The 27,465-nt window shown below is 46.9% G+C and overlaps 1 protein-coding gene across 5 annotated transcripts in view; it reads left to right on the forward strand.

Annotated features, from left to right (window-relative positions):
- Positions 1 to 20,479, forward strand: part of WT1 (WT1 transcription factor) — a 46,358-nt gene extending 25,879 nt beyond the window's left edge. For 3 of the 5 annotated variants that reach the window (XM_074372205.1, XM_074372203.1, XM_074372207.1), the window contains 5 exons: positions 10,064 to 10,160; positions 12,573 to 12,723; positions 15,865 to 15,954; positions 16,573 to 16,665; positions 19,107 to 20,479. In XM_074372205.1, coding sequence (XP_074228306.1) covers positions 10,064 to 10,160; positions 12,573 to 12,723; positions 15,865 to 15,954; positions 16,573 to 16,665; positions 19,107 to 19,228 — 553 coding nt within the window. In that variant the 3' untranslated portion in view covers positions 19,229 to 20,479. The remainder of the gene's footprint in view (positions 1 to 10,063; positions 10,161 to 12,572; positions 12,724 to 15,864; positions 15,955 to 16,572; positions 16,666 to 19,106) is intronic. The other 2 variants (XM_074372204.1, XM_074372206.1) reach the window with 1 other exon arrangement.
- Positions 20,480 to 27,465: the final 6,986 nt, after the last annotated feature.

Raw genomic sequence — 27,465 nt, forward strand, 5'->3', positions numbered from 1 at the left:
GTTGGTTCTTCTCCATCAGAAGACCCAAGGAGGGCTCTGATTGGCCTGGATTGGGTCGTGTGGCTAGAGAATGCAGTGATCTGATTGGCTAGGCATGTACTTACCCCTGGAGCCTGAGGGTGGGATTAAAAAGGATTGGTTCCCTGAAAGGGAAAGAAGACTGCATTACCAGAGGAAGGTTGGGGTTGGGGGGAATATACTCAATAGAGAATTTAAAAAGTCAAGAGTTAGTGAAAGTGGAGTGAGTCCTTTTCCCCTCCAGAAATGATGTGGAGCTGGATGCTGCAGAGATGTACAATGCCTGGATAGAAAATAAATGAAGGATGGAGTGGGGGGAAGCCTTCTTTCTAATGTTCATTAAAAAGTTCAATAGTTAGAATTATTACCATAGTATGATTTTTAATTAAAAGTGACATAAAAGTATATTATATTTTAATTAGAAGTAAAAAATGTTATCTTTTTCTTGAGGTCTGAACTGAAATGAAACACCTGAGGCAGGAGGAAAGTAAATTTTTGAAGTAAAAATATGGCTAATTGTTTTCTGTAGACTGTACTTCTAAGAAAATTTTATACCCACGAATTATCAGATTACAGACATTGTGGTTTTTTTTTTTAAACTCATCAAATTTAACTTAATTACTTTATTTTTACGTTCTGCTTTCTGTGCTGGATTAGTTAAAAAAAACTGCATCTTTTGATGTTTACATTCTCTGGAGCAGAGTAAATACGTATCTATACAAAACGTACATTATACACTTATATATAATATTTTATATATTTATATACACTGATTTGTTATAGTTCCACTATAAAAGATTAAATCACACAAAGAAAAGAGGATGGCTAGATGGCATTGCTAATGGTATTTGTGCAGAATTTTATTTACATATTACCCTTAGCTCATCACCCTCAAGCAAAGAATAAAAGAGCATTCATGTTGAACTAAAGGTAGCTGTGCTAGGTTGCCATCAGCTCTGAATATGTGCAAAAAGATTTTAATATCTATTTTTTTCCCAAGTCAAATTTTTTTTAAGCCCAAGTCAGATCTTATAAGGGGATATGAAACGGGTTTTCAAATTACTCTGGCTACAGGGAAATTTGATTTTCATTCAGTGAAGCTTTAAACCTAAGCATTCTGGCGTGATCACTAAGGCTTCTTAGAGGAAGTTCCTGGTTCTTTTGGCCCCAAGGCTTTGAGGACTGATTCCTTCAGGTCCAGCTCTCTCTGGCTCATCATTGTGCATGGTGAGCATTTGCGTGAGGCTTATTGTTTTGTTGGTTTTTGTTTTATTCTGTTGGTTGTCCTCCCGTAAGTCTCTTTTATACTGTAACTGTCCTCCCTGCCCCACGCCCTCTGTTTTCTCATGTAACTGTCCTCCCCACCCCACACCCTCTGTTGCTCATGCTCTGACTTGTTGGAGATAGCAGGTCAATTGGTCAGTGGAATATCTCACAATCAGGATTTGGCAGATTGCTTCCTATTACAGTCTTAAATTTAGCCGTCGATCGCCTGTATGTTCTATATAAATAGACTTGATTAGATTTGGGGTTTTTTTAGGGGGGCAAGAATAATTGAGGAGCCAGTGGTATGTTCAGTCTCATCTCTTGTGTTTAAACTTTCAGAAAGCACACACTTTCTTAACATGGTTCCATTGCTCTTTTCCACAGAAGTGGCACACTAGCTGGGGGGATGGTTCTCAAGGCCAGCAGCAAAGTATATTTTCAACCCCAAAAGTAATCAGGCACCTAAGCATCTCACATATAGCCATAAGTGTCAAGGATGGAGAGAGAAGAAGGATGGATGGGGAAATTCCATTTTCTGGATGCACAAGAGTGTGAGGTTTTCCTGGGTGCTTCCCTTTCATCTGACTTAACTCTGCAGATGTGAGAAGACAGAGGTGAAGATGGAGGGATGCCTACCTGGCCAAGGATTAGAGGTGGGAGAGAGAAATCACAGGTGGAGGTTTCCCCCTTTTGAATATCCATATCAAATGCTAATTGCCCTCCAAAGGTGCTTTTTAAAGAAAAAAAAATTTTTTTTTTACCTCTTCTGTTGATAAGGGATTTCAGGGCAGCTCTGGTTTTCCTCAACTGTAAAAGCTCAATTCCTTTTTATTAATCTTCTTGTGCCTGCAGAATATCAAAATTAATCATTTCTAAAGAAGCTACCTTTTAAACATTAAGTTTTTTTCTGGGATGAACCTCAATGTACAAGTTTTTAGCATGAAGAGGGCTCATAATTTGTGTTATATGAGGGACATTTTTCTCTTTTTGCGAACTTTCTAGGGACACATGTTTATGTATTTTAAAGCTGTCTAGGAAAAGCAAACTTTCTCAGGATACATTTTAATGCATTTTAAAGCTGTTTAGGAAAATGTACAGTCCACACCACCGCCAGAAATGAAGTCGTGAGATGTATGCTCTGCTGATAACAGCTTCTGCTTAGTTTATTTTCCCAGTTAGGTAGAAAGAAATTTTCTTGTAAAAATTGTGCTTGGTTTCGACTGCTCTATCACATATAAGCAGGCCATTTCCTGCAGCGTTCCTCACTCTTATACCAAAATAAATACTGTGCCTCAGAGCAGAAGCCAAAGGGTGCTAAGAGTGCATATTTTGAACTTGCTCCTCCTGGCAGCCCCCATCCTCTTACCCTCCCCACTCCCGCTGCATTTTTCAAACCTTCTGCATGCCTAATTTCATTCATACCCCTGGAGAAAAGAGCTGGGAGTTATTCAAGTGTCGTGATGATAGAAGCGAGCCCAGGATGGGCTTGCCCCACCGGAACAGTCTAGCTGGTTTTGAAGGAAGAAGAGCTGCCCCCGACCTGGAGGCAAACCCCATTTCTGCCACTTGCCGTCTGCCTGACTTTAGGCAAATAACCCAACCTCCCCTTAGACTTCAGTATTCTTTGCTGTAAAATGGGTAGAATACCATTAGGTAACATTTATGGAGGGCATAACCATATGCAAAAACACTGTGCTTTACTTGCCGAATCTCATTTGAACTTGTTAACAGTCTGATGGAGAGGTGCTGTTTTTCTCATTTTACCAGAAGCTTAGGCCAGGGAGGCGAAGTCATTTGCCTCAGGTGATATCCCTTGATGACTCCTAGGACTGTGCTAAGGATTAAAAATGTACATCCTATAGATCTCGATCACCCGGCTAAAAGAAGCATACGGGACTTAATTTCTGTGGTTGTTGGTCACCTAATGCATATAACCATAGACCTGAACATTTTGTTAGGATAAGGTTACTAAGGGATATATAACTTTTACTCCCCAGGTAGCTAAGCTCTTTGAGTTTCAAACAATGTATAAAATAGGTTTCATTTTACAGAGGATGAATCTCAGTCACAGAGAGGTTTAGATGACGCACCCATGATCACAGAGCCAATACATGCTAAAAGTGGGCCTGGGACACAGGCTTCAGATGCAGAACCCATGTTCTTGCAGACTAGTGCTTCAGATTAACTTGGAGATAAAGGATCCAGGGTAATTCAGCTCTTTCAAATGTATCTGTAGGAAACCCAGTAAATCTGGGATGGTAGGCTGGATAATTAGCCCGAGAAATGTCCAAGTCCTAATCCTTGGAATATGTGAAGGTTGCCTTATGTGGCAGAAGGGACTTTGCAGGTGTGATTAAGTTAAGGATCTTGAGATGAAGAGATCATCCTGAATATCTGGGTGGGCCCTAAATAAAATAACTGTCCTCGCAAGAGGAAGGCAGAGGCAGATTTGACTGCAGAAGGGTAGTAGGAGATGCAACAAAGGAAACGAGGTCAGAGATGGGTGAAGAAGGGGCCAAGGACTGCAGATGAGTTCTGGAAACCGAAAACGGCAAGGAAAGAGATTCTCCCCACAGCCTTCAGAAGAAAGTAGCCCCACCAACACCTGGATGCTAGTGCAGTGAGGCTCTCCAGGAACTGTAAGAGTGTAAATTTGTGTCATTTTAAGCCACAAAATTTGTGGTTATTTGTTACAGCGAATGTAGAAAACAGATACACTCAAACTTACTGCTCAGCAACTGCAGTTTTCTATCTGTAATTTCAATGTTAAACCTACTTTCAAGTGGGCCAGTGACACTGAGAGGTGAACCCCAGACCCCTGCAGATGTAACTTCTGGGTTTTGCTCCAGCAGCACTGGCCATTCCTGCTTTCAAGCTTTCAAGGTCTGGGAGATTCTGATACTCAGTTCCCAAACTTTGTTGCCATGTGGGAGGAGAAATCAGAACTCAGATGGAGCTTTCCAGTTTGCAGCTTAAACTTCAGTGCTCAGCTTTTAAAGCAGAGGTTGCAAATTGGTGACCCTTAGCCCAGAGGTATGTTTCGTTTGACCTGATGGTGATTCTATAAAATTGTAATTATTTGCCAGAATTTAAAATTCAGGCGACTTCAGTGGTAGAGTGCATGCTTAGCATGCACTAGGTCCTGGGTTTAGTCCCCAGTAATTCCATTAAAAAAAAAAATAATAAAAATAATAAATAAATAAATAAATAAATAAATAAATAAATAAATAAACCTAATTACGTCCTCCAAAAAAGCAGCCCCCCTCCCATTTTTTCTTTAAATCCTTAACTGATTGTACATCAAAATCCTGATTTCCAGCTTTTCTGGAGGAGGTAATATTATTGACAATACTTTGCGGGTAGAGCAGAGTCCTAGTCTTTGGGCAGAGGGTAAGGTGGCCAGGGTGGCTGTCTCTGCCAGTTCAGTGCCGTCTTTCTCTCCAAGGCCTTCATTTATTTTTCTCACTTACTTGGCCCCTGTAGGTACCTGAATTTGTGGCTCTGCTTTAAAGAAAAAAATACCAAATCTATATTCTCACCAGTTTAGCAAAATTGTTGACCCTCGGCCAATAGTCTAGAAATTCATGGAGAATAAGAGAGTGGACAGAGGAGTTGAGACATTTGTCTTAGTTTTAGTCTTAAATGAGGTAAAGATGTTAGTGTTTAAGTAGGGGGAAAAAAAAACCCCAATAGATTCTGGAAACCACAGAGCAGTGAGATTAGCATGAGTTCTTGGTAAAGCTGTTAAGCTGTCTTTTGGGGAGCACAGAGGGAAGAAAACAGCATTAGGAACTAAGATGTGTTAATCATATATAAGGCAGTGCTCAAGTCTGTTTCTCTTTGTGGTGGAATCACTAGTCTCAGTGCAAGGGCACTAATGTAGTGGATCTTTATTGCCAAAATGCATCTGGTAGTTATTTGTGATGTCCTTTGAACAAGATAAAGAATTAAAGGCTAAGTGCTTAAATGAATGATTTGTGCCTGGTAGAACAATAAAACCAAAGGAGCTGTCTTAAATATCTTCATCAGGTTGGCAAGTGGTTGCTCACTCTGTGCTCTGGGGCAGGAAGGAAGAAGCAGTCACATTACTCTGAGCCCTGCCTCCCATATTTTTGCCTGCCTGCACCTGACCCACCAGCTCTCCTCCCCACCTGCTGGACCCACAGCTTCCCTCATTACACCTCACTGTACATCCCTGTATTCTCTCTGATTATCTTGGCCAAGGAGTCATCAAATCCTTTTTCCCTGTCATTTAGCCGAATCCAATATCTTACTGTCAAAGAGAAGTTTATGAGGCAAGAAAACAGAAAAAACGTGAAAACATTTTATAAAGCACCAGTCTTTGTCCTAAGAAAGTCCAGCCTTGCCCAGGCTTGGGGCACGTGCCTTGCTGTGTATTGTGCCACGGTTCCTTTACTCTCCTCTCATTATCTGGGTTGGAAGGAAGCTTAGTCACTGCATGCATTCCTACCCTAAGGGAAACGTGGGTCTCTCAATTGCTTGGTCTGGTGGGATTCATGTTCTGCTCTAGAACCTGCTTTCGAGGGCTTTGTGATTCCTTTATTTGGAAGGTGCTTCTTTGGCCCCAGAAATCTCTTCTCTAGGCTGGTAGCTCCTTGCCCTTCTTGGAAGGCTTAGTGGTTTCAGATGTCTAGAACCCTACCCTCACTCCTATTTGATTCATCCACAGCGTGGAACTTTTAAAGGCTGATGGTTCTTGGGGTAAAACTTGGTTTCACTTGACCATCTAAGCGGGCAGCTGGGTCTTAACAATAGCTATTGGCCCAATGGCAGCCACTGTATTCCTGAACCTTTCTGTCCTAGATTAAGGTTTGCTGAAGACTTAATGTATGCTCTGTTGCACTGGACCCCATCCAAATGACTAGATTCTTTATGATGGCTTCCCTCATGTTGTCCCATGGAGAGACCTTCTAGAATCTTATCACTGCCGGAACACCAGAGAACAGTTACACATATTGTAAACGTAATAGTTCCCAACAACAGCAAGGAAGATCCTTCCCTCTTATGAAAACACAGAACAGGTAACTTTCAAATACGGAGATAACATGAAATGGGATGGAAAGCAAATGTTTTGGAAGCCAAATCAAGAGTTGAACAGTTTTCAACAGTAGGGGATGGCTCCCTAAAAGAAATAGAATGAAATCTGAAGGAGAAATGTGTAGTACATTGCAGTGAAAAAAAAAAAAAAAGCCTTCAAGCTTAAAAGTTGGAGATACCTGCCTTACCTACAGTTCATGCTGGGATGGGAGGTGGAGATTTTATCTGACTGAGGAAGGCTCACTGTGACCTGAGTGCTAAGCAGGGAGGGGCTCTTAGGTGTGTTAATGGCAGTACTCTGCCCAGATTGAGAGGGGAAGCCCCAGACACCCCGACTGGGAGCTGAGCCCTGGCAGCTTGTGGGCATAATGCACTGTGTTGACTAACACTCTGATTTTGAAACATTTGGAATGGAATCTCTTTGGGTGAGGTCTTAGCTAGTTGTTACTTCCCTGGTTCCACTGGCTTCGGTGTTTGTGGATGACCCTCCTTTTTCAGTCCCTTATGTAAATACTGTTCTCAGGTACTGGGTTTCGTGCTAAGCACACACTTGGGAGAGGAATTTAACAAAATAAAGGGGCTCAAGAAGATGATGATTCTGATAGCAAATAAACTGTGGACACCAGTTCACATTGTCAGAGCTGAGAGAGCCCCAGCTCTGTAGCCTGGAGAGCTGTCCTCAGACGCCTGAAAGACTGTCACGTGGAAGAGGCGTTTAAGATTCAGCCCGTCTGGCGGGATCCTTCTGGACTGTGCGCCTTACTCCAGTCAGAGTGGCAAGAGTACAGAACGGAGCGGGTCACTCTTTGTCCTCAAGGCCAAGTTTGCCACACAGTGGAGGAGATACTCAAAAATGGCTGTTGAATAGTAATATTCTCTGGTTCTCCAGAAGACAGACGTGAGGAGGCAGATTTCTGCTCAGGTTAGCTTTCCTAACAATTAAAGTTCTTCCCAGATGGGATGAGCCGCCTTGAGAGCTGGTCACCAGTCATGTCCTCCAGCTAATGAGGCTAAGCTGGAGGAGCTTCTTGTGGAGGTCAGGGTAGATGACTCTTCTGCTTCTGTGAACCTGTGGTTCCAAGCCCCTCGACTTGCTTTCCTTTTCTTATCTAGAGGGAGTTATTACCGTACTAAATGGCTCAGTTGGACTCAGTGTTCTGGGCAGAGCACGCTGGGAAGTGCGTGGGGGTGCAGGGTTTCCACCGTGTGGAATTGCATTGGTGTGTTTGTCTTATAAGAGCCAATAGGCAGGGTCCCGCTGTTTGTCTTGTTCATGGACCTGGTAGAAGAATCTAGTATTTGGCAGGTGCAATCTTGTTGCTTCTTTTGTTTGTTGGTTGCATCTGGCTGGAGGGTCATGACATTCCCTTTGAGTGCTGCAACACTTCATTTCCTGGGACAAGTATCCTGAGAAAAGTCTATTTCCCATGTCTCCCACCTCCAGGAATCCATATAACACCCCTAGATTAGCTGCCAAGACAGGAGATTCCAAACTCATCCCCTCTGATGGCAGAACTTTAAAATAATTCAGATTTCTATTGTTGGGTCCCTAAAAAATCCCTAAGCCCTAGAAAATGTGTAAATCACATTTTAGCTCCATGAAGAAGGTTAAACCAAGCAAAGTCAGCATCTCTTCACAGCCTTTGAGGCAAAATGTCCTGGCAGCACCCTTCTTGTCCTGTCTGTCCTCTTTCTGCCACCACATTGCCACTCTCGTCAGCTCTGCCTTCCCCACCGTCTATATGATATCACTGTAAGGAGGGCAGGCGGGGCCTCTTTCTCTCGGCAAGCACATGCTAAGGTTCTGAAAGGCAGACGCTATCTGGGTTTGGCATTTCTTCCCAGTTTTCTTGTGTCTGACCCTGGGTTAGCTCTTTGGGACATTTTCCCCCGGAGATGTCACCTGAAGGACGTGGAGACAAGGTGTAGGACGTAAGAGAGAGCAGAGCTGCCACCCACCTCCCCCAGCTGCTCTCATTGCTCTGCAGAGGAGACAGGCAATTCTTTCTAAAAAGCTGGGAGCCAGAACCAAATGTGAAACGCCACAGCTGCTGTGGCCGCAGGATGTGTGGACATGTCCGGCGTCCTGGCAGACACTCTTCCCTTCAGGAATTCTCTCCCCTGGGTGAGTGAGAGTTGAGCCAGCCTCAGACAGAGTGGGCCACCTGCCTCCCTCACCCAGACCCTGGGAACCTCTAGAGTAATGGGGGCAGGGGTGGAAGTTCTCAGCCCTGACAGCCAGTTAATTGCACCCAGAGGCTTAAAAAATGCATTGACCCCAATCCCCAAAGATAATTTTTCAAGCAGCTTTATATATTTCACATACTGTAGCTTTCACCCATTTGCAGCATACAAATCAATGGTTTTAGTATGTCATACAGAGTTGTATGACCGTTACCACAATTTGAGGACATTTTCACCAGTCGCTCTCCATTTCCCCTCACCTTCCCCAGTCCTCAGCAACCAACCACCTATTTACTTACTGTCTCTGTAATTTTACCTCTTCTGGACGTTTCTTATAAAGAGAATCACACAGTAGGCAGTCACGTGTGATTGACTTATTACCCTTAGCATAATGTTTTCAAGATTTGTCCACTTTATCATGTACTCCATTCCTTCTTATGGCCAAATAATATTTCATTTTGGGAATATACTGTATCTTTTATCCACCATCAGCTGATGAACATTTGGGTTGATTCCACTTTATGGTTATTATGAGTAATGCTGCTAATAAATGATGTGTGCAAGTTTTTATGCAGACGGGTGTTTTCATTTCTCTGAAGTTTGTACACCTTGAAGTGGAATTTTGGGTCCTTGGTAACTTTGTCTAAACTTTTGAGGAACTGCCAGCCATTGTCCGAAGCAGCTGCATCATTGTACAGACATTTCATCAAAAGTCCCCATGGTGATTCTAGATGTGATTATAATGTGCTGTGCATGTGGATTAGAATCCTCACTCTGCCTTGTTTGGAAGTAACAGCAGAACAGATACCAGCTTTTACCTGAAGGGGAGGATACTTTAGAGCAGAACATCCACCCCTTCCAAGATGCTCTTCTCAATTTTCTACATCCATCAGCTTTCCCTAGTAGTCCAAAGTTAACCTGAGTTCTGACCAGTGAGTCTAATGCTGGAGAAAGATTATCTACTCAGTGTCCACCTATGGTACGGGCTGGCTGTGAAGAGTTAAGTTGATCTGGAAAACAGATCTATGGGTTAAGTGGAGCAGGGCCACAGGTGTGTAATCCCCTCTTCGGAGGATGAGATCTATTCTTGTAAGTGTCATCACTTTCTTGGTGCTATTTGGTAAAAACTGAGTCATGAGGTGCTGACAAAAATTCCTTGCACTCAGTGTGAAACTTGAGGCAACTGCTCATTCCTAAGGTATTCACAGCTGTCAGCCCTGCTGTGTGCTTGATGGTAAACAACTTGCTGGGGATGAAATCCTGCCACTGAGACTTTCCCCGGCTTGTCTGAGAGGCATAGACCCAGATGGTGCACCTGCCAGAATCAGAGCGTGAGGGGCTGCATGGTGGAGACGCCAGGATTGGGCAGCCCCGCCTTTCACAAACTCCAGCTTCCCAAGTAGCCCCAATGGAGGGAGGCAGAAACCAACTGTGTAATCCCGTGATCCTTTAAAGAACACTCCTGCTGCAGATGTGCGTTTCCAAAGGGTGCCTGTGATCCAACCTGAGGCTTGTTCTCCTTTCTTTGTGTTTGCAGCCACGGCACCGGGTACGAGAGTGATAACCACACCACGCCCATCCTCTGTGGCGCCCAGTACAGGATACACACCCACGGCGTCTTCAGGGGCATTCAGGTGAGTGCGCTGGGGCCCGGCTGCCTCTTTCCTTCTCAACACCCTTTCACTTCCTTGCTGATGGTCATTTGGCTCTGGCAAGTCTGTTCCTAATTATAGGCTTCTGTGACAGCAGGGACCCCCTCCTCTTCCACTGGGCCAGGTCAGGGGGCCTCTACTCCAGAGGCCAGTGTGGATGTGGCTGCCTCCCTGATTCAGACCAGGATGCTTCTCGCAGAATCCCCCTCTCCTTTCCTCCTTTACTGCTTAATTCACCTTCTCCAGGCTGGGCTGCACACCTCTTGTTCTGGGGCTAAATGGACTTGAATTAATGACCTGGACCTTCTAAGAAGAGACTTCTAAGAAGACTTGGTCTGCGTGGTAAAGTGCCCAAAGATAGACTCTACTGTTGCTAATAATGACAATAACAATAACATCAGTACCACGTATGGCTGGACACTCTCTATGGGCCAGGCGTGGTGCTAAGTTTTATTTGTGGACTTTTTAAAAATAGAATTAATGTTTTCTGAGCAGTTTTAGGTTTAAGGAAAAGCTGTCCAGAAAGTACAGAGAATTCCCATATCCGCCCCCTGGCCCCCTCCCTACCCCCACACAGTCTCCCCTGTTGTTAACGTCTTGCACTGGTATTGCTACAATGATGAGCTAATGTGGATACATTATTAACCGAAGTCTGAGGCTTACATTAGGGTTCACTTCCTGTGTTGTGCATTTCTGTGGGAGAGTGAAGAGGTAAAGTAAAAAGGTTACCATTTCAGAGAATTCAGAAAATGGAAGGCCACCTCTGTGGAGTCTCTCTTGGGTACTGGGAACCATGTTCCATTCCCAAGGGTTTGCGTTTGTGACTTTGGCGTGTGACTCAGTGGCTGCAACCTGAGTAATAAGGCTGTGCTGCCCTCACCAGGCTAGTCGGTACCCTGGCAATAAGGTGTGTGCGAGCCAGGCAGCTCTGAGATGTTCCAACGAATGTTTCCAGAGTGTGGGGATAGAACAGCGTGCTCCCTCATCCCAGGCTTCCCAGTGGCGAGAATAAGGGCAGGGTTACAGAAACACAGACACCTGCTGGAGCTACAGAGTCATCCAGTCTCTCCTCCGACAAGTGCCAGAAGAATCCTTCCCCAGGACCCCGGCTGACACTGATAGCTCGGTTTTATGTCTTACTGCCCTGTGCGCCGCCTCTGGGGTGAATTAAAGGAAATGAGCAAAGCTCCTTTTGCCTTCCTTTCCACCAGGCCCAGTTGTCAGACTCACTGTCATGGCCTCTGACAGACTCCAGACCAGACAAGTGTTCATTTTCGCCTAGTGCACACCGATGGGACCCAGCTGGCTGACCGTTTAAATTTATGCCACCTTTTGCCTTGAGACACTGGGGCCTATCAGTAGGATACAGCTTTGTATGTCACTACAGTACCTTTTCTTCAGAAAAGGTCTCTCAGTGCAAGGCAGTGCGAAGTAGGAACTAGAACGTAAGCTTGAGGGGGTGTGGAGAATGCTCAGGGCAGGCGTGGGTTGAGCTCAGGAGTGGTTCCAGGTTTTAACCCAAAACATGGCTGTGCTCTTTGGCCTTGACTTGCACACCTGTAAGAGGACGAGGGGGATTCAGTGGTCCCTCAGGCACTGCCACTGCTCGTGTCTATGACTGATCGATTCCGAGAGCGGGATGAGGGGTTGGCCTCACTGTTCTCTGCTCCTCCTGGAAGACCAGCCTTACCCACACTTGCCCCCACAAGATAAAGGGGTTAGCAGGATGCCCTGTGATGGATGTACAGTGCACAGAAGGCAGACACAGCGTTTCCTTGTGTCTCTGTGAAAGGATTGCACTGGCCACACCATGGGCCTTCTGTGGGTTCAGCTCCCTTCACAGACAGAACCCCAAGTCCCAGGGGCAACTTCTTCCTCATCATTTACTCACACAAGGAAGGTCTGCTCAGTTGGGGGCTCACTTAGTATCCCATGTTTTTCTCTAATAAGGACTTGCCCACCCACTGCAGGTTGAGCCCAAGGTCATGTGGCTGTCTATCCCAGTGGGAGGGAATGGAATAGAATCTGCGACTTTGGACTTCTAGACCTCACTGCCTCAAGTGGAGAAGCTGAGAGACAGGATGGACCGGGAGCGCTTCCAGTCACCAGCATTTCTTTTGCAGATGCTCTGGGTCAGCAGCCCCAGACAGACTTAAAGTCCCAGTTCTGGTTGATCAGCAGTGAGGATGTTTGAGCTTGCATTGTAGAATGTCCTGATCTGTCATCCATTAGTGATGTCTGCTGTGGGCACCTGGGGTGTGGAAAGGAGTGGTTTTAGGTCTCCTAGCCACCATCTCTTCTTTGGATATACTTCAGTGCTCACTTTCCTTGAGACCAGCATGAATGTTCACATGTGGCTTAAAGCCTCCATTTCTCTTAATGCTCTGCTTGTAGGACGTGCGGCGTGTGCCTGGAGTAGCCCCGACTCTTGTCCGGTCGGCGTCTGAGACCAGTGAGAAACGCCCCTTCATGTGTGCTTACCCAGGCTGCAATAAGAGATATTTTAAGCTGTCCCACTTACAGATGCACAGCCGGAAGCACACTGGTAAGTGTGTCCACCATCCAGCCTTGGTTCCGGTGGCCTTTGGGCAGGAGTGACTCAGGATCTCCTGCTCCCCACAGATTGCACTGTGAGGACACAGGTGACTTCTAGGATGGAGAGTGGCACTGCTTTCAAAGGTCTGGCCCAGGTGGTGTAAAAAGGCTGCCAGGCCATTTTGTATCCTGATTGTCCATCCTTTATTAAAGAAGGGCAGAGCAGAGTAGGTGCTAAGAGAATTTCACAGACTTAAAGGGATCTGTGTTTGAATTCTGGCTTCAAGAGCAAGTGACCTAACCTCTCTTTGAACTTTATTTGCCTCACATAGAAAATGGAGATGATAACCTACCTTATACAATTGTTGAGACTAGCTTAACTTTTTAAATCAAATTGAATTAAAAGACTCAGATATGAAGCATTTAGTACAGTATTCTATATCACCAGGTTTAAATAAATGATAGTTGCTGTTATAATACTGTTAGCATCTCTTAATAAAGAGGAGCTAGCCTGGGAGTTTGGTAAGCAGATATTCTGAGAGACTGATGCGCAGGGTCGTCCTAAGAGCTAGGAAGAGATGATTCAAAGAAAAGCTTAACTACTCGAGTTGCCCAATTCCCAGGCAGGAATGGGAAAATGGATTATAGGTTTAATCTTTGTTTTCAATCTTAAAAAAAAGAGAATGATTTTTGATGATGTGTTAAAACTGGATTTTCCCACAGGTCAAGGGGTCTGCCTCTGGGAAGGAGAGGATTGGCCGCGTCTGGCTGTGGCCACCTTGAATGTGCACAGTCATTTCACAAATGTCTGCTCGTGGCCTTGTGGGCAGGAGATGGGTGTCCCCTACAGGGAAGTAGGGTGAAGCTCAGGCTTTCCTACTGGGGAGCTGGTACAGTTCTTTCCACGACTGTGAAGGGTAGCTTCATTGCAGTGTTTAGCATTATTATTCTATTGTTACTGCGGACTTGACTTTGGGGAATCTAGAGGAGAAAGTGAGCTGCATTCAGCTGTTTAGACCATTGGTCTTTGCTAAGCCACTGCGTCCGGAGAATGCAATTCTGGCACAGACCTGAGTTTGCACACAGTGGAGGCTGAAGATGAGAGAACCAGTGGCATGTTATATTTTTATATATTTCCCCAAGTGGGATCATTTAAAAAGCATCTGTTAAGATTATGAGGAAAATGATCAAGTAAAAGTCTGCCTGGAAAAATGCAAGAGAATACACTGAAGGCAGTGTGATGGTAGAAATTTTACTAGGAAGGAGGGACTTAGAAAACAGTGAGTGTAGATGCCTGTCTGTTTGAAGGGAAGGCAGTGGACAAGATGCATGACTCCCAGGTCTTCTGGAGCCTTCAAGAAACTCCTCCTTGCAGAAAATGAGGAGGGGAGGTTGGCATTTAGCAACACTGTGGCCCCCATCTTGAAAGAGTGCAATCATTTTGTGTTTATTTATAATAATAGTACAGACTGTTATATTAAGTACTTTTATATTAAATACTTTTTATGTGCCAGACTCTCTACATGCATTATTCCCTTTAATCCTCACACATAAAATGGTTCTCAGGTGGTCAGGATATAGGGGAAGCAGGACTCAAACTCATGCCTTTTAACTCTTAAGTCACAAGCCCCCTTCATGGTCTGTTTTGGAGCCAGGACACACACAGAGGAAAAGGGACTGAGACCGTGTGTGATGATAGACTGACTCTAGAGGCGCGAGAAGAGCTGTTCAGAGGCCATAGATTTGAGTGGAGTCATCTCGGGAGGTTACTTGGAGAAGGAAGGGCTTGGGTTAACCATCGAAAGGTTGGCAAGGTTGGGCAAAGGAAGTAAAGGATGAGCAGGAGCATAAAGGTGGGGAAGAGAAAGGAGAATGAAAGGGGGCGCTGCTTTCTGCAGGTGGCAGAGGGGCAGCATAAGGCACTGGGCTGGGTATCAGCAGAAGGTTAAGGAAAGGCTCCTACCCTGAGGATTTTCCAGCCACAGCAGAAGGTAGGTCTGGACATGGCTCATCATGTTAGATGTTCTGTAATAAATTCTGTAATGGGGGGGGGGAGGGCTTTCAATCTGAACATAAAGTTTCCAAGAAGGCATTGCAGAGGAAGCGGCATTCGTGAGGGACGTACAGTAGACTCTGTGACGGGTAGGAGTTCGGAGAGAGAGACGAAGTGTGAGCAAAGTACAAGGCAGATTTCAGGAATGGTGAGCTCTGTGCAGCAGGAATACAGATTCATCAGGGAGACGGAGGAGGTTAAGCCGGCTGATCCTGGGATGGCTTGCTCTCCATTCCAGGACGCTGATGACTCAGAGTTCTCATAAGAAGGTGGGAAGACCCAAGGTTGCTCAGTGCACTCATGGGGCTCAGTTCCCAGGAGTTGGCTGAACTTTCTCTAGCGAGGGCAGGGGTGGGGCTTCTCTGTCCTGAGACAGGAGGTTGTGTAATCCCACTCCTGACTTCGCTCAGATAAAGGGATACCCAAAACTCTGAAGCCTCTGGATCCTGGTTTGACTTGAGCATCTCACAGCCACGGAGCTGTTTATGCTTGACTTGGGCCTGAGAAGTCCGTGGCAGCCAACGCCAGATCTTCAGGCCATAAGACATAAAGCACTTACTTCACAGGGCTGGCTCCAAGGCACGTCCATCTCAGAGTTCGGCCTCAGGCTCAGTCCAGGAGTTAAAACTGCTTTGGTTTATTATTTGTTTAAATATTCTCTGCCAGTAATTTTTGAGCACTGCCTCTGTGCTAGGCACTGGGCTAAGCCCTTTATGTGGGTGGTTTGTTGTAATCTGTTGATAAATCCATAGAAGTTGTCGGATTACTGGCCCCGTTTGACAGTGAGGAAATAGTACCTCACCCAGTGCTGTGAGTGGAGAGCTGGATGTGACCCCAGTGTCAGACTCGAAACCTGAGTTCCCGTTCACTTCTACCTCGGGGGTGAGGGACCATTTTTATTCACTTAGCCCCTGTTCTGCGCCTCCAGTCCACGAGCGTATGTAGCGATGAGCCTTTAACCTCAAGCACATCCCTAAAAACCTCCACGCGAGTGCCTTTGGCATTTTGGGATCCCTTCAGTCCCAGTAAAAGAAGTTGCCTCTAATGAGATCCCCACTTCCAGTATCATTTTCCAACGGAATATGTGTCTTCCCCAAGGTGAGAAACCGTACCAGTGTGACTTCAAGGACTGTGAACGAAGGTTTTCTCGTTCAGACCAGCTCAAAAGACACCAAAGGAGACACACAGGTTTGTAGGCTCACTTCTCGCTGCTGGCAGTGTGTTCCCTCGGGTCATGGTTGATTTTGTGATGCTCTTTGTTGTTCCGTAAGGATGGGAGAGGGTCAGCCATTTGTTTCGTATCTCCAATAGTTTTTTGCCCCCTAATCTTCTGGGGATTTACTTTCTCTTAAGGAAAAAAAAAAAAAGAAGAAGAAGAAAGGAAAGAAAAGGCAACATCCCACATTTCCCCTGCAAACCACAGAACCATGATATTCCCACTGGCAGTTTGCTGATGACACACTGAGTGTCAGTAAAGAACACGGGTGGGTGGTGGAGAGCAGAATCCCCTTTGTAGTGTGTGATTCACTTTTTCAGTCTCAGACACAGCTGAGGCCTTGGTGAGAGGCTGGACATTTGTGGTTAAGCAATAGTTGTTCCCAAAGCAACAGGTCTTCAAGGATTACTGTACAGAATCAGGTGATTTCCTTCTGGGCCTGGGGTATTGGGGAAATCTGAGGGCAAGGCAGACATTGCAGGTGTGGCTGGAAATGCCCGGCTCCTCGGGCCACCGGGAAGCAGGCCTTGTGGGCCTTGCTCTGCCCCCACTCGGTTAGGGCCGCGGCTAGACCTTCTCTGTCCGTTTAGGTGTGAAACCATTCCAGTGTAAAACTTGTCAGCGAAAGTTCTCCCGGTCCGACCACCTGAAGACCCACACCAGGACTCATACAGGTAAAACAAGTGCGTAAACTTTTCTTCACATTTATTTTTCATTATTTTTTTAAACTACTGTTGAATGGAGTTGCTTGTGATGAGCGAGATTGGAAGAGATGAGTGTGAAGGTTCTAAGCAGGTTTAGACTCAGAGGAGAGAAAGAACAGTATATGGCTACCTTTAAATAATAACACTGTTTAAGAAGGGATGGGGGTGGAGGGTACAGAACAGAAGAGATGTGAAAAGAACTCCTTTCGTGAATGTCCAGAGTGAAATGAAGAGATAAGCTAGGTCCCTGTTGTTCCCAATTTGTGGCATCATCTTTTTATCACTCAGTTTGATACAATAATCAACATTACAGAAAAGTAGCAGAAATTCTAGCAAGCCAAACATTTATTCTCCTGAAGCTCACGTTTCGTGACACTATTTTCAGAGACCCAGACCCTTGCTCTGTTAAAAGTTAATGCCCCACGAGCAGTCATGGTTTCTGCCAGACTCCTCTCAAAGCGTAGGTATTATTTCCTTTGTACTAGTATAGAGAGGGGACTAGGACATTTATTCACTGGCTGCTGAAAGTTTTTGCTTCTCACAAGGCTGGTGTGATTTGTAATGAAAATACCACCATCTTTGTCATGTATTCTCTAGCTTTGGAAAGAGGGCCAATGCTTAGGTTACCTCATTTTATCTTCACAACATCCTTGGAAGAAGAGTAGGGTAGGTATGTTTTATCCCCATTTTACAGATCAGGAGACTGAGACACACAGTGACGAAATTATTTTGTCTAATAAAGTCCCAAACCCAGTAAGTGGCAAACCCGGTTCTGTCAGCTCCCAGCCCACCTACCCGCTGCCTTCTTTGTTGGAGAAAGAGCTTGGGTCCACCTTACAGCCCAGGGAGGATAGAGAATCAAGAAGAAAGCCAACATCAGCAAAGTTGAATTCCGTTGAGAGGCTGGGGAGGGTGATGACGACAGGAGGAAGGGTTGGGATTTGTCCATAAGGAGGTACCTTTGACAGCATGGTGTGGCTGATGGAGAGAGGGAGCCAGATCAGGCAGAGCAGAGGAACGGGGAGTCGGAGGTGAGGGGAATCCTGTCAGGAGCCCCATGCAGTCCTGGATTCTCAGCTCCCACAGGCTGCACTTCCACATGGAATCCAAGCACCTGTGCCCCAGAGTTGGCGGGATGGGCACCTCGTTCCCCTACTCGGGTGCTTTTGGTGTCACTTCTTTGCCTTAGTCTTGAGCTCATAATTTGGTGGAAAGGAGTTACCATTCTTGGTATCTCGCCCCCAACCCTGTGTACATCTGCATTTGTACAGTGACCTATGTCACCAGCAGACTGTTTCACATTGTATTTGATCGGCCCCCAGTTCTGACCCTGGGACAGCACCCCCCTGGGACATTTCTTAGGGCTTCTCCTGACTGGTCGTTCTCAGAGAAAGCCAAGTGGGACTAGCCATATCCTGGGAAGATCCCCGGGTGGTACAGGGGTTGGCTCCTGTGGCATTTTCACTTAAGACAAAGCCACGGCGGCTCTATTTTCATTATGCTGAGGCCCGAGGGGTGTGACACAGCAAAGTGTGTGGGCTTTGGATTTAAGTCCTGCGTGGGTCTGCCCTCACCAGAGGTCCAGCCTCATCTGTAGAGTGGGGATAATAATGCTTCCCTTACAGGTGGTTATAAGGAGTACATGAAAAAATATATATTTATATATATACATATATAAAATACCCAGCACAAGGCTTGGGGTCTGTTAGGCTCTTAGTAAATGCTCATTATCTTCCCTACCCAGAATGAGGCTTGGAAGGAACCTCTGAGTCCTAGGTGGAGAAGCCTCAATTTTGGGGCAAGCTTGTTTAAAAAACTCAAAACTGCGCCTCAGCTAGAGCCTTCTGTATAATAGGTGTTATGCTCTGAGTAACATTTTAGGGTAAAAGTCAAAAATTTATTTAAAAATACCCAGCTCCCCCCACCCCAGCTGGAATATCTACAGAAACAGAGATGTTAAAGCCAGTGCCCCAGCTCCGCTCCTGGGTAGCAGTCAGCGGACAATCTCCAGGGCAATGATCCTGAAGCCCTCGCCTCCCAGTGGAGCTCGGTTCCCTCCTCACACGCACAGCTCACGGAACAGCCTAACAGAAGAGGTGGAGCCAAACGTTTTCCCCCCTTATTTAAATACGAATTGCCCAGACATTTCCGTTAACTCGATTCATCACTTTTCTCCTATTTTCCAAGTCTTCTGACTTACTCATAGTTTATAATTTTCACAATATTTTAACCCTTAAGGCCCCAGAGGTGCTGCCATTTCCAGACTGCCTGTGAGATGAGCCCGGGGTGGTAGGTGAGGGGACGAGCTGGAGGGAACCTGGAGTGGGTGCCTTGTGATGGTTTAATGCGGGACTTTGATAGTTGAACTTGCTCCTAGTCTCTCCGCCACACGTGTCTCTGACTGGCCGTTGTGTCAACAGGTGAAAAGCCCTTCAGCTGTCGGTGGCCCAGTTGTCAGAAAAAGTTTGCCCGGTCAGACGAATTAGTCCGTCATCACAACATGCACCAGAGAAACATGAGCAAACTCCAGCTGGCACTCTGAGGCACCCCCGTCCCAGGGCGCCGCTCTGTGTCCCAGGCAGGACTCAGAGCTGACTTTAAAATTCCTCTCTCAGAAGGAATTGGCGGTTGACCTTCTTCATCCAGCTTCCAAGACAAGATGTCTGTGCTACTGGATCCTACCAGGTTTGCCCGGAGGGAGTTGGTCTCTGCTTGGCCAACTCTTCGTTGACTCAGAAGGCCCTGGAGAAGTGGCTCACAGTGTCCGGTCAGTTCAAAGCCCATCACCATTTGGTCTGGATTTTCCAGTGTAAGAAGAGCCATTGTTGAAGGTGTCCCCCCGCCCTCCCCTTCTCCATTTATGCTCATTTTCACGAGGAATAGAGTCGTTGTACCATTTTCCATCATAGAATATTTATAGGCCAGGGCATTTGGATGTGTCTGCTAATGTAAACTTTGTCATGGTTTCCATTTACTAACAGCAACAGCAAGAAATAAATCAGAGAGCAAGGCACTGGGGGTGAGTCCCAGCCGACATTCCGGAGGTTAGGCAGGCTGCTGCCCTGGAAGGCAGGATGTAGTGCTACCAGGCAGCTTTTAAAACTCAAGCGTTTCAAGCAGCTGAAAAAAGAATCAGAACTAACCAGTACCTCTGCAGTTACCTAAAAGAATCTTACCGTTCAGTCAGTTTGATGTTAACACTAGAACAGTGCTCTTATGAAACCGTGCTTGAAGATCTGAGATTCTGTTTTTGTTTCTTTCTGAGTTGTAATCATGCACATCTTCAGAGATGTACAAATCTCCTCACACAAAGGAAGTGGAGTTCATTTTTCTCATTTGGGGTGTCCTCCATAGTGTACAGACCACGCTGGTTATGTGGCTTCAAGTTGTATAAATTAAAGTGACTCAAAAGAAAATAAGGGCTGGTCCAGTATCTCCACTGATAAGACTGTTCTTGAGTAACTTAAGTAACTTTGGGTCTACAAGTTTATGTGAAAAAAAAAATGAGGCTTACTAGTGTGAGGAAATCCATTGTTTAAAGGTGGTTGGGTGTGTGTGTGTGTTTTGTTTTTGTTTTTTAAGGGGGGGAAGTTTATTATGTACTGTTGCTTGAAATTATTGTGTAAATATATGTATCTGATAATGATTTGCTCTTTGACAACTAAAGTTAGGAAATGTATAAATGTTAGATGTGTCACTGGTGTTGATCTTCCAACATATTGATGAGAACACTAAAAATGTAACCTGCATTTTTCACTTCGCTCTCAATTAAAGTCTATTCAAAAGGAAAGTAGTAAGATTCTATCAGCTGTATTGTGTTTCAGTTTGAGGACAGTTGCGTCTTTTTTAAGCAGAGAAGTTGCCACTGACATCAGTGACCACTAATTAGGTGTGTCTAGGTCCTGACCACTATTTGAGGCTCTGTTGAACCTCAGGAGGCAATTACTGGTCTTAGATGCAGCCAGAGAGCACCGCCTTCACCGCTCATCATGAAGTGACATTGTGCTACGGTCGGATAGGCTTGTGGACGGCACAGGGGGAATTGTGTTCTCAGGTTCATTTTAATCGGGCTATCATTACATCACTTCTTACTCCAGGTCAGCAAAAGAGAATAGAGAGATGCAGGTGATAACTGGTCTTCGCTGAAAAGTTCACAGGCACACACTGCAATCTGGAGGGTGTCAACTGAACACCTAGTACAACCGAATTTAAAACCGTAGTTGCTATAAATCAGCTCAGCAGGTTGCAAACTGCTCAGACTTCCAGGGCAGCCGAGTGTGAAAGCAAATATCTGTAAACTATAAACTCTCTTTCTGGTCCCAGTGGAAGGTTTTTCAGTTGTAAATAAGGAGATTAATTTGGTGCCGCCCCTTTGGGCTCCATTATCTGGGAGCTCCCGTGCGTTCCAGGCTTCATTTGTTCGTTTAAAATGTGTCTCGAGCAGACGGCACCCCAGCACAGAGCCTTCTCTGCGTTGAAGTGTAGCTCAGTTTGGGCTGCCTAAAAGTCAGGTCCTGAGGGCCCCTCTTAGTTTGCATCTGGCTCTTGCATCGTTGTTAATTATAGCGAGTGTGGTGACTCATTTGTATCAGCAGTTTTTATCTTTTCCTGCCAGAAGACAGCATTTCTCTGGAGAAGCTCAGGACAAGCATGGCAAACATCAGGGAGTCAGAGCGCGCCAGGTTTCTCAACAAAAGCAGTCACATTGTTTCAACTGCAGGAGGAAGAGCAGAGATTCTCACACTGCTTGGGCAGGTTAGCTTGCAGTTAAGGTCATGGCCTTTGGAAAGCAGACCAACCTGGGTTCAGAAGCTAAGTCCCCAGTTTCCTCATCAGTGAAATGGGGACTTTTTTGTCCCTATCTGCCTGATAGAGTTGGAGTGAGGATTAAATGAATAAAAAAGCATGAAAACATCTAGCACATAACAAAGATCTGATCACCATCTGGGAAAATGATGCCCTTGAGAACTCACCTGTTGATTTCCTTTACTTCCCACCCCTTCCCGGGCATCCTCTTGCAGTGCTCAGACATCTTCACGGGTCAGATCTGCAAAATGACAAGTCCATTTCCATACACTGCAAACAAGAGCTAAGTTTGCAGCAACAGGGTTTATGTAGACACGTCTGTTTGCTTTGTGTCTTTTGTAAAGCACCCATTGGCACTGAGTGTGTGTTCCTAGCCCCACGGTGTGGACCATGAGCAGATTGTCAGAGTGAAAACTGGCCAGAGGGAGCTCTGTAGCCGGGGCTGGATGCTCTGTTAGTTGCAAATGTCAAAACATACACTTTTACACCTCGCTTTACTATTGTGTGTGGTTCAATATCTTTAAAAGGCCACCCAGCCTGTGCTGGACCATCCCAGACTCTCTCAGCCCAGAACCTCTGTAGCACTTCGAGTATGTAACATTCAACAGTATCTTATATGGCTGTAGTGCTTTCCCATCGAGGACCATCTGTAATGTAGACAGGACAGGTATTGTTCCCACTTTACAGATGAGAAAGCTGAGGCTCAGCGACAGTAGTGGCTGAGGCAGGACTTGGTTGTGGTGTTCTGCATCCAAGTTTCTTTCCAAAGCGAGCTTGATGTTGTAGACGTGCACCCTGCTCCATAGTTTTATACCTACATATCATCTTCCTAACCATGTGCGAGCTCCCAGAGGGAAGGAGCAGACCGTCTCCCTGTCCCATGTTATTTCCACGAGGACATCCCCTCCGGAAGTTCCGGGGCAGGGCCTGAGACTGCATTCTTAACAAGCGCCCGGCTGATGCCCACCCTGCTGGCCTGTGGGCCACACTTCCCAAAGTAAAGACCGAAAGGCTGGTCTCAATAAATACTTGCTAAGAGGCGACTGATGAGTTGTGCACTTGACAATCCTGGGACCACCCTGAATCTTTGTTAGCCCATAGAGAGTGGCCGTGAAGAATGGTGTGGGGCTCTGCTGCGACGGTCCCTGGGGCCGTGGGGCAGGACATGCGTGCTGAAGGTGGTCAGGAAAGCCGCCTTGCGGAGATCTGTTGTCAGACACGGTGACTGTGTCCTCTGTCAGTGACTTTCCACAGCGTGGAGACCTGTCCAGGTAAGGAGAAGGGTGGTGCGAGGCCCCACCTGCACATCCAGTCCTTGCCCTCACCCAGTCCGCATCTCTGCTGCAGGCCTGCACCTCCCTGCCGCCCTGCTGGCCAGCACCCACAAACGGAAGTCCTACAGCTGTGGAGCAGCTGGGTTCCCTGAGAGCCAGGCAGGAATTCCCCATGACTTGCTTCTACCAGGAGCCACTTGCTGAGCTCTTTCTGTGGGTACCAAAGGGAAAAGGCAGTGTCTTCCAGAGCCCTGTCCTCCCTGAGGGTGTTTGCACTCCTGATTCTGGACTGATGGGTATGTCAGGGACGGGTGTGTGTGTGTGTGTGTGTGTGTGTAGAACAGTGGTTCTCAACTGGGGGCATTTTTCTTCAAAGCCTTGCGGCAGGCAGAGTAGCTCACAGGAATTTCTCACAGTAAATGTGTGAGAACCACAGTAAGGAAAACAAATCCCCAAGAAGATAGGCGGGTCTTGGCCCCTTTTTTTTAGGTCTTTCCTTCTAGTGACCATTTTATTTATCAAGTGATTGAAATCTGTGCAAAACTCAAATAAATTTAAACGATCATGATGATGATGACCATACCTGGTTTGGTTTTTGCACTGAGAAAGTAGCTGCTTCAGTGGAGGACTCTGGGCTTTTCTCCATTTTTCAAGCAAAATCCGGATTCTGTGTGTTCTCAGACTCACCTTGAGAGGGAAGGAGAGAGCCAGGCACAGGAAGGGTCATCTCTCAGAGGGCTGGAATCCCACCAGGCCAGCCAGCAGACAGCCATACGCAGGCACAACCTCCTGAATAAGGTCGGGTTTCAGGAACTGGCGAGGGGACGAGGATGAACTCCTCACTGAGGACCGAGACTCTGGAAAGTCAGTGCTTTTAAGCACAGACTGAAAATCAGCCAGCTATGAGTGGAAGCCTCACACAGGCAGATCTCAGATGTAGGCAGTTAAGGCAGACCCAATTAGCAAATGTGAGTTTAAGAGATAAAGAGATATTTTTATGGCACGAGAGAGGATTGAAAAGTGATCCAAGGGGATGGGGCTGAGATCAACATAGAGGATGGGTTGGTAGAAACAAGGGGCTTCTCCCCTTCACAACATCCTGGGAGCACTGGTGATGTTGACACTGGGCGAGAAGGATTGCCTGACACAGCAGGGATTCTCAGAGCCACTGAGGCGGCAGTTGGACTCCAGGAGAAAGAGGCAGGAGGGGCGAAAGAGGGGGACAACTGGGAAGAAAGACGAGACAGATGAGGGATGGAGTGTGGATGTCAGGGAGGTGTGACAGGAAGAGGGGGCTTCTGTCTGATGGGGCCTGCCCCCCGCAGGAACCTGCACCAGCTCTGTTAACACACACCAAGTCTTCTCTGATGGGAGATGCTCAAGAGCTAACATGCAAATAATAGTAATGGGTGCCATTTGCTGGACCTTGATGTGCAGACTCATGCCATTTTCTGTGCATTCTCTTATTGAGAACGTTCCCAGCCTACAGATGAAGAAACTGAGGCTCTAAGAAATACCTCACGCAGGGTCACACAGCTTGTGCATGGCCGAGTTGAGACTCTAACTCAGCTCTGACTCAAAGCCCCCACTCTTAACTGCTTCATTCTACAGTATTTATCCCGCTCGTCCCAGGGCATGTTGGCCCCACCAGCCAGAGGACCAGAAATGCCAAGAGAATGCGACAGTGATGCTCTCTTGCCCACCAGCTTGTTGGGATACTCGGAATGGTTGCCAAGTACCCAGAGGAAGGACAGACAGGATTGGCAAAATGTTCCCTCCACCCATAGCCAGTTGTAGAGCCTGTTTATAAAGTATGTTTTCATTCAATATTTTATATTAAATACCGGAACTTAAATGACATAGCATAATGTTAGCCGGACAGTGATAAAAGGGGAAAATTGAGAAACACATTTAAAAGTTCAAGGTCAATGAGTACTTTTTAAAAGCAGCATCCTGCTTTCCCAAGGAGCTCTGCGTCAGAGGGGGCAGGCGGAGGAGGAAGCTGTCAGTGTCTGGGGACAGTGGGGGAGGGGGGAATCTCGTGATGGGGCCCCTGGATAGGATTGCCCCTTGGTCCCAGCAGGCAGCCTCCATTTTTCTAAGATGTCTCTAGGCCCTTACCATCCAAAGGAAGAAGGCCAGGGAGCCTGTCACAAGATGTCTCTTCTCCCAATTTTTCTGAGGTCTAAAAATATAATGAGCCATGTCAGTGGCCTCTATCACTCGAAGTGGGCACAGCCTTGTTTCTGGCCCCCACTACAGGAAACCTCCCCCTAGGAGCGGAGGCGAGGCGCAGCGACCTCGGTAAGGGAGGATGGAGAGCTCATGGGGGGAGAAGTCAGAGGGGCTGCATCTGCCTTCATCCCAGCAGCAGGTGGACTGAGGCAGAGTTTACCCTTTCTCGTAGACTCCTCCTGATGATGCCTCTGAGTTAAAGCGTGTTCTGAGGAAGACTCCTGATGCTGTCACGCAGAGACTAGCTGCCACTGTTTTTAGGCCGGGACTTCTAGGCCCTGGGAGAAGCAGCTGGGGAGAAGTGAATCTTGTCAGACCCTGCCCCTCCTCTAAATGTCTGGTAAATTCCAACTGCCAGCCACAAGATGCAGTGGTTATATTTGCTGATCCAGCCCCTGGCCAGTCCCTCCATTCACCTCTGACAGGAGCGGCCCAGACGTGCTCAGAGCAAAGGATGAGGATTGCTGAAAGAGGCCGCGGGGTGGGCATGTCCTCCAGGAGGCAGGAGCACCCCAGCGCTGGGATCTAGGCTCTGCCACTCACGCTATGAGACGTGAAGCACCTTCTGAGCCTCAGCTTCTGCTCAGATAACAACACTGTTCACCTCCAGGGTTGTCCTGAAGACGAAAGGGGATGCTGCAGGGCCTGAGCCTCCGTGCCCATCAGGGCAGCCAGGTCTCCAGCTGTGTGTCGAGCAGGGCAAAGCCATTCAAGAAGGGCTGAGGCAGAGCTTGCCCCCAGGTCCCAGCCTGCACTGGCCCTGGGCCGTCCCCACGAGCAAGCTGTGGCTCACCTCACTGCAGAGATGAGAGGTGGGCCACACTGGGCAAAGCTACAAGGAGCAGGCAGTTGGTCCCTGCCAGACTCCAGTTGACCCACATTTGTCCCTGTGATCCTCGTTTGAAGTCCCCAAGCCAGGAGACTGAAGGGACTGGGACACAGCATCACCTCTCCACCTGTCAGTCACCTTGGTGAGGAGGCGGCTGGCAGATGGGACTGGCCGGGACCCACTCTCATCAGATATCATGGCTGTGGCCCAGGTGTCCTGAGGCATCTTTCATGTAAAGATCCTCTCTGAACCCATCGAAATGCCACCTGCTGGGTTCAACTTCCCAAATAAGAGAGGAAGAAAGTAGTCAGAGGCAAAACTTGGAGTGTGTCAGCAAGAGGGACAGTATCAAGGAATCAAGAGATCTGTGGGTCTCAGTTTTGGGGACAGAACACGTCCTTGGAAACACTTTGCTTCCTAAGCAGTTGGCTGCATTCCTTGGTTGGTGTACCAGACAGGAAGAACAACAGTTTACACAAAGGCAGAGGCGGTTAAAAACTCCTGGTCCTGGGTCCTGAGACCCAGAAATTATAGTAGGTGGGTTTGTTTTTTTTTTAAACCACAATGATCAGCTCATAGTTTACCAATGTTTTACTGTGATCATCTCCAGGGTGCTACTAAACCTGGAGGAAACTGAAAAGTTTATCTGATTATCTACTGCAGAATCTCCAGGAATTTCTTTCTTTTTGCCTGTTTACCTCCATACTAGCCCTTTTAGGATCACAGGCTGTCTGTCAGTAGATGAAACTGAGCTTCATTTCCCAGATCTGCCACTTACCAGCCCCATGACTGTGGACAGCTGGACTGAACCCTCCATTTGCTGAGGTTGTGAGGTGTGAATGGAACATGGACCTCATGGGACAGTTGTATGGGATAAATGAGGCCAAGTGCCTGGTGTGGGGCTTGCATGTAATAGGAAGTTAGTTAATAAATAGCAACTTATTCTTGTCATTTTGTCTCTGACACTGTGGACACCCACTGGGTGTGTGGCTTAGCATGCCCTGGGGCACCTCTTGGCCTTTCCTGGGCACGCCCCCCACCCCACGCCCACGAGTCAATGAGTCAATGAGGGGCTCGGGATAATGGCAGGATGGCCCGGTTTAGACAGGGCATTCAGTCCTGGTGAGTCTGACAGCCCTTTTCCTGCTGCAAGAATTCCTTGCCCACTCCGACTCCAAGGCGGAATGCAAACACCAGGCGAGTTCGGTACCATGCCCCAGCCCGCCAGGGTGCACTCCTGGAAGCAGATATGTGCAGGCTCCAGCCGTCAGAAGAATTCATTAGGACAGTCTGTGATATGGTGCTGAAACCGGAGGCTCGTTCAGGCGAGCCAGGGATGGGAAGTCTTGTCCCTGCTGAACTTCCACAGCTGATAAAGGCAGCCTCCGCTGGCAGATTTCATTTTTCACTGGGCCATCTGCATCCAGTCAAGGATAACTTGTCTTTCCGAAAAAGCTCCTCATCAGCATCAACCCTGCACCACCTCCCCCCACCGTGAGTCAGGCACCATTCCTGGTGCCCGGGGTCACGGGGACAGTGTGGTGTCAACAAACCAGTGTCATCATAATATACACGGAAGCATTGAAGTGGCCGGGTGTTTATGTGGTTGATGCCCTGTTGCTTTTTATCAGCTCA

This window comes from Camelus bactrianus, chromosome 10 (assembly GCF_048773025.1).
Source record: "Camelus bactrianus isolate YW-2024 breed Bactrian camel chromosome 10, ASM4877302v1, whole genome shotgun sequence".
Lineage (NCBI taxonomy): Eukaryota > Metazoa > Chordata > Mammalia > Artiodactyla > Camelidae > Camelus > Camelus bactrianus.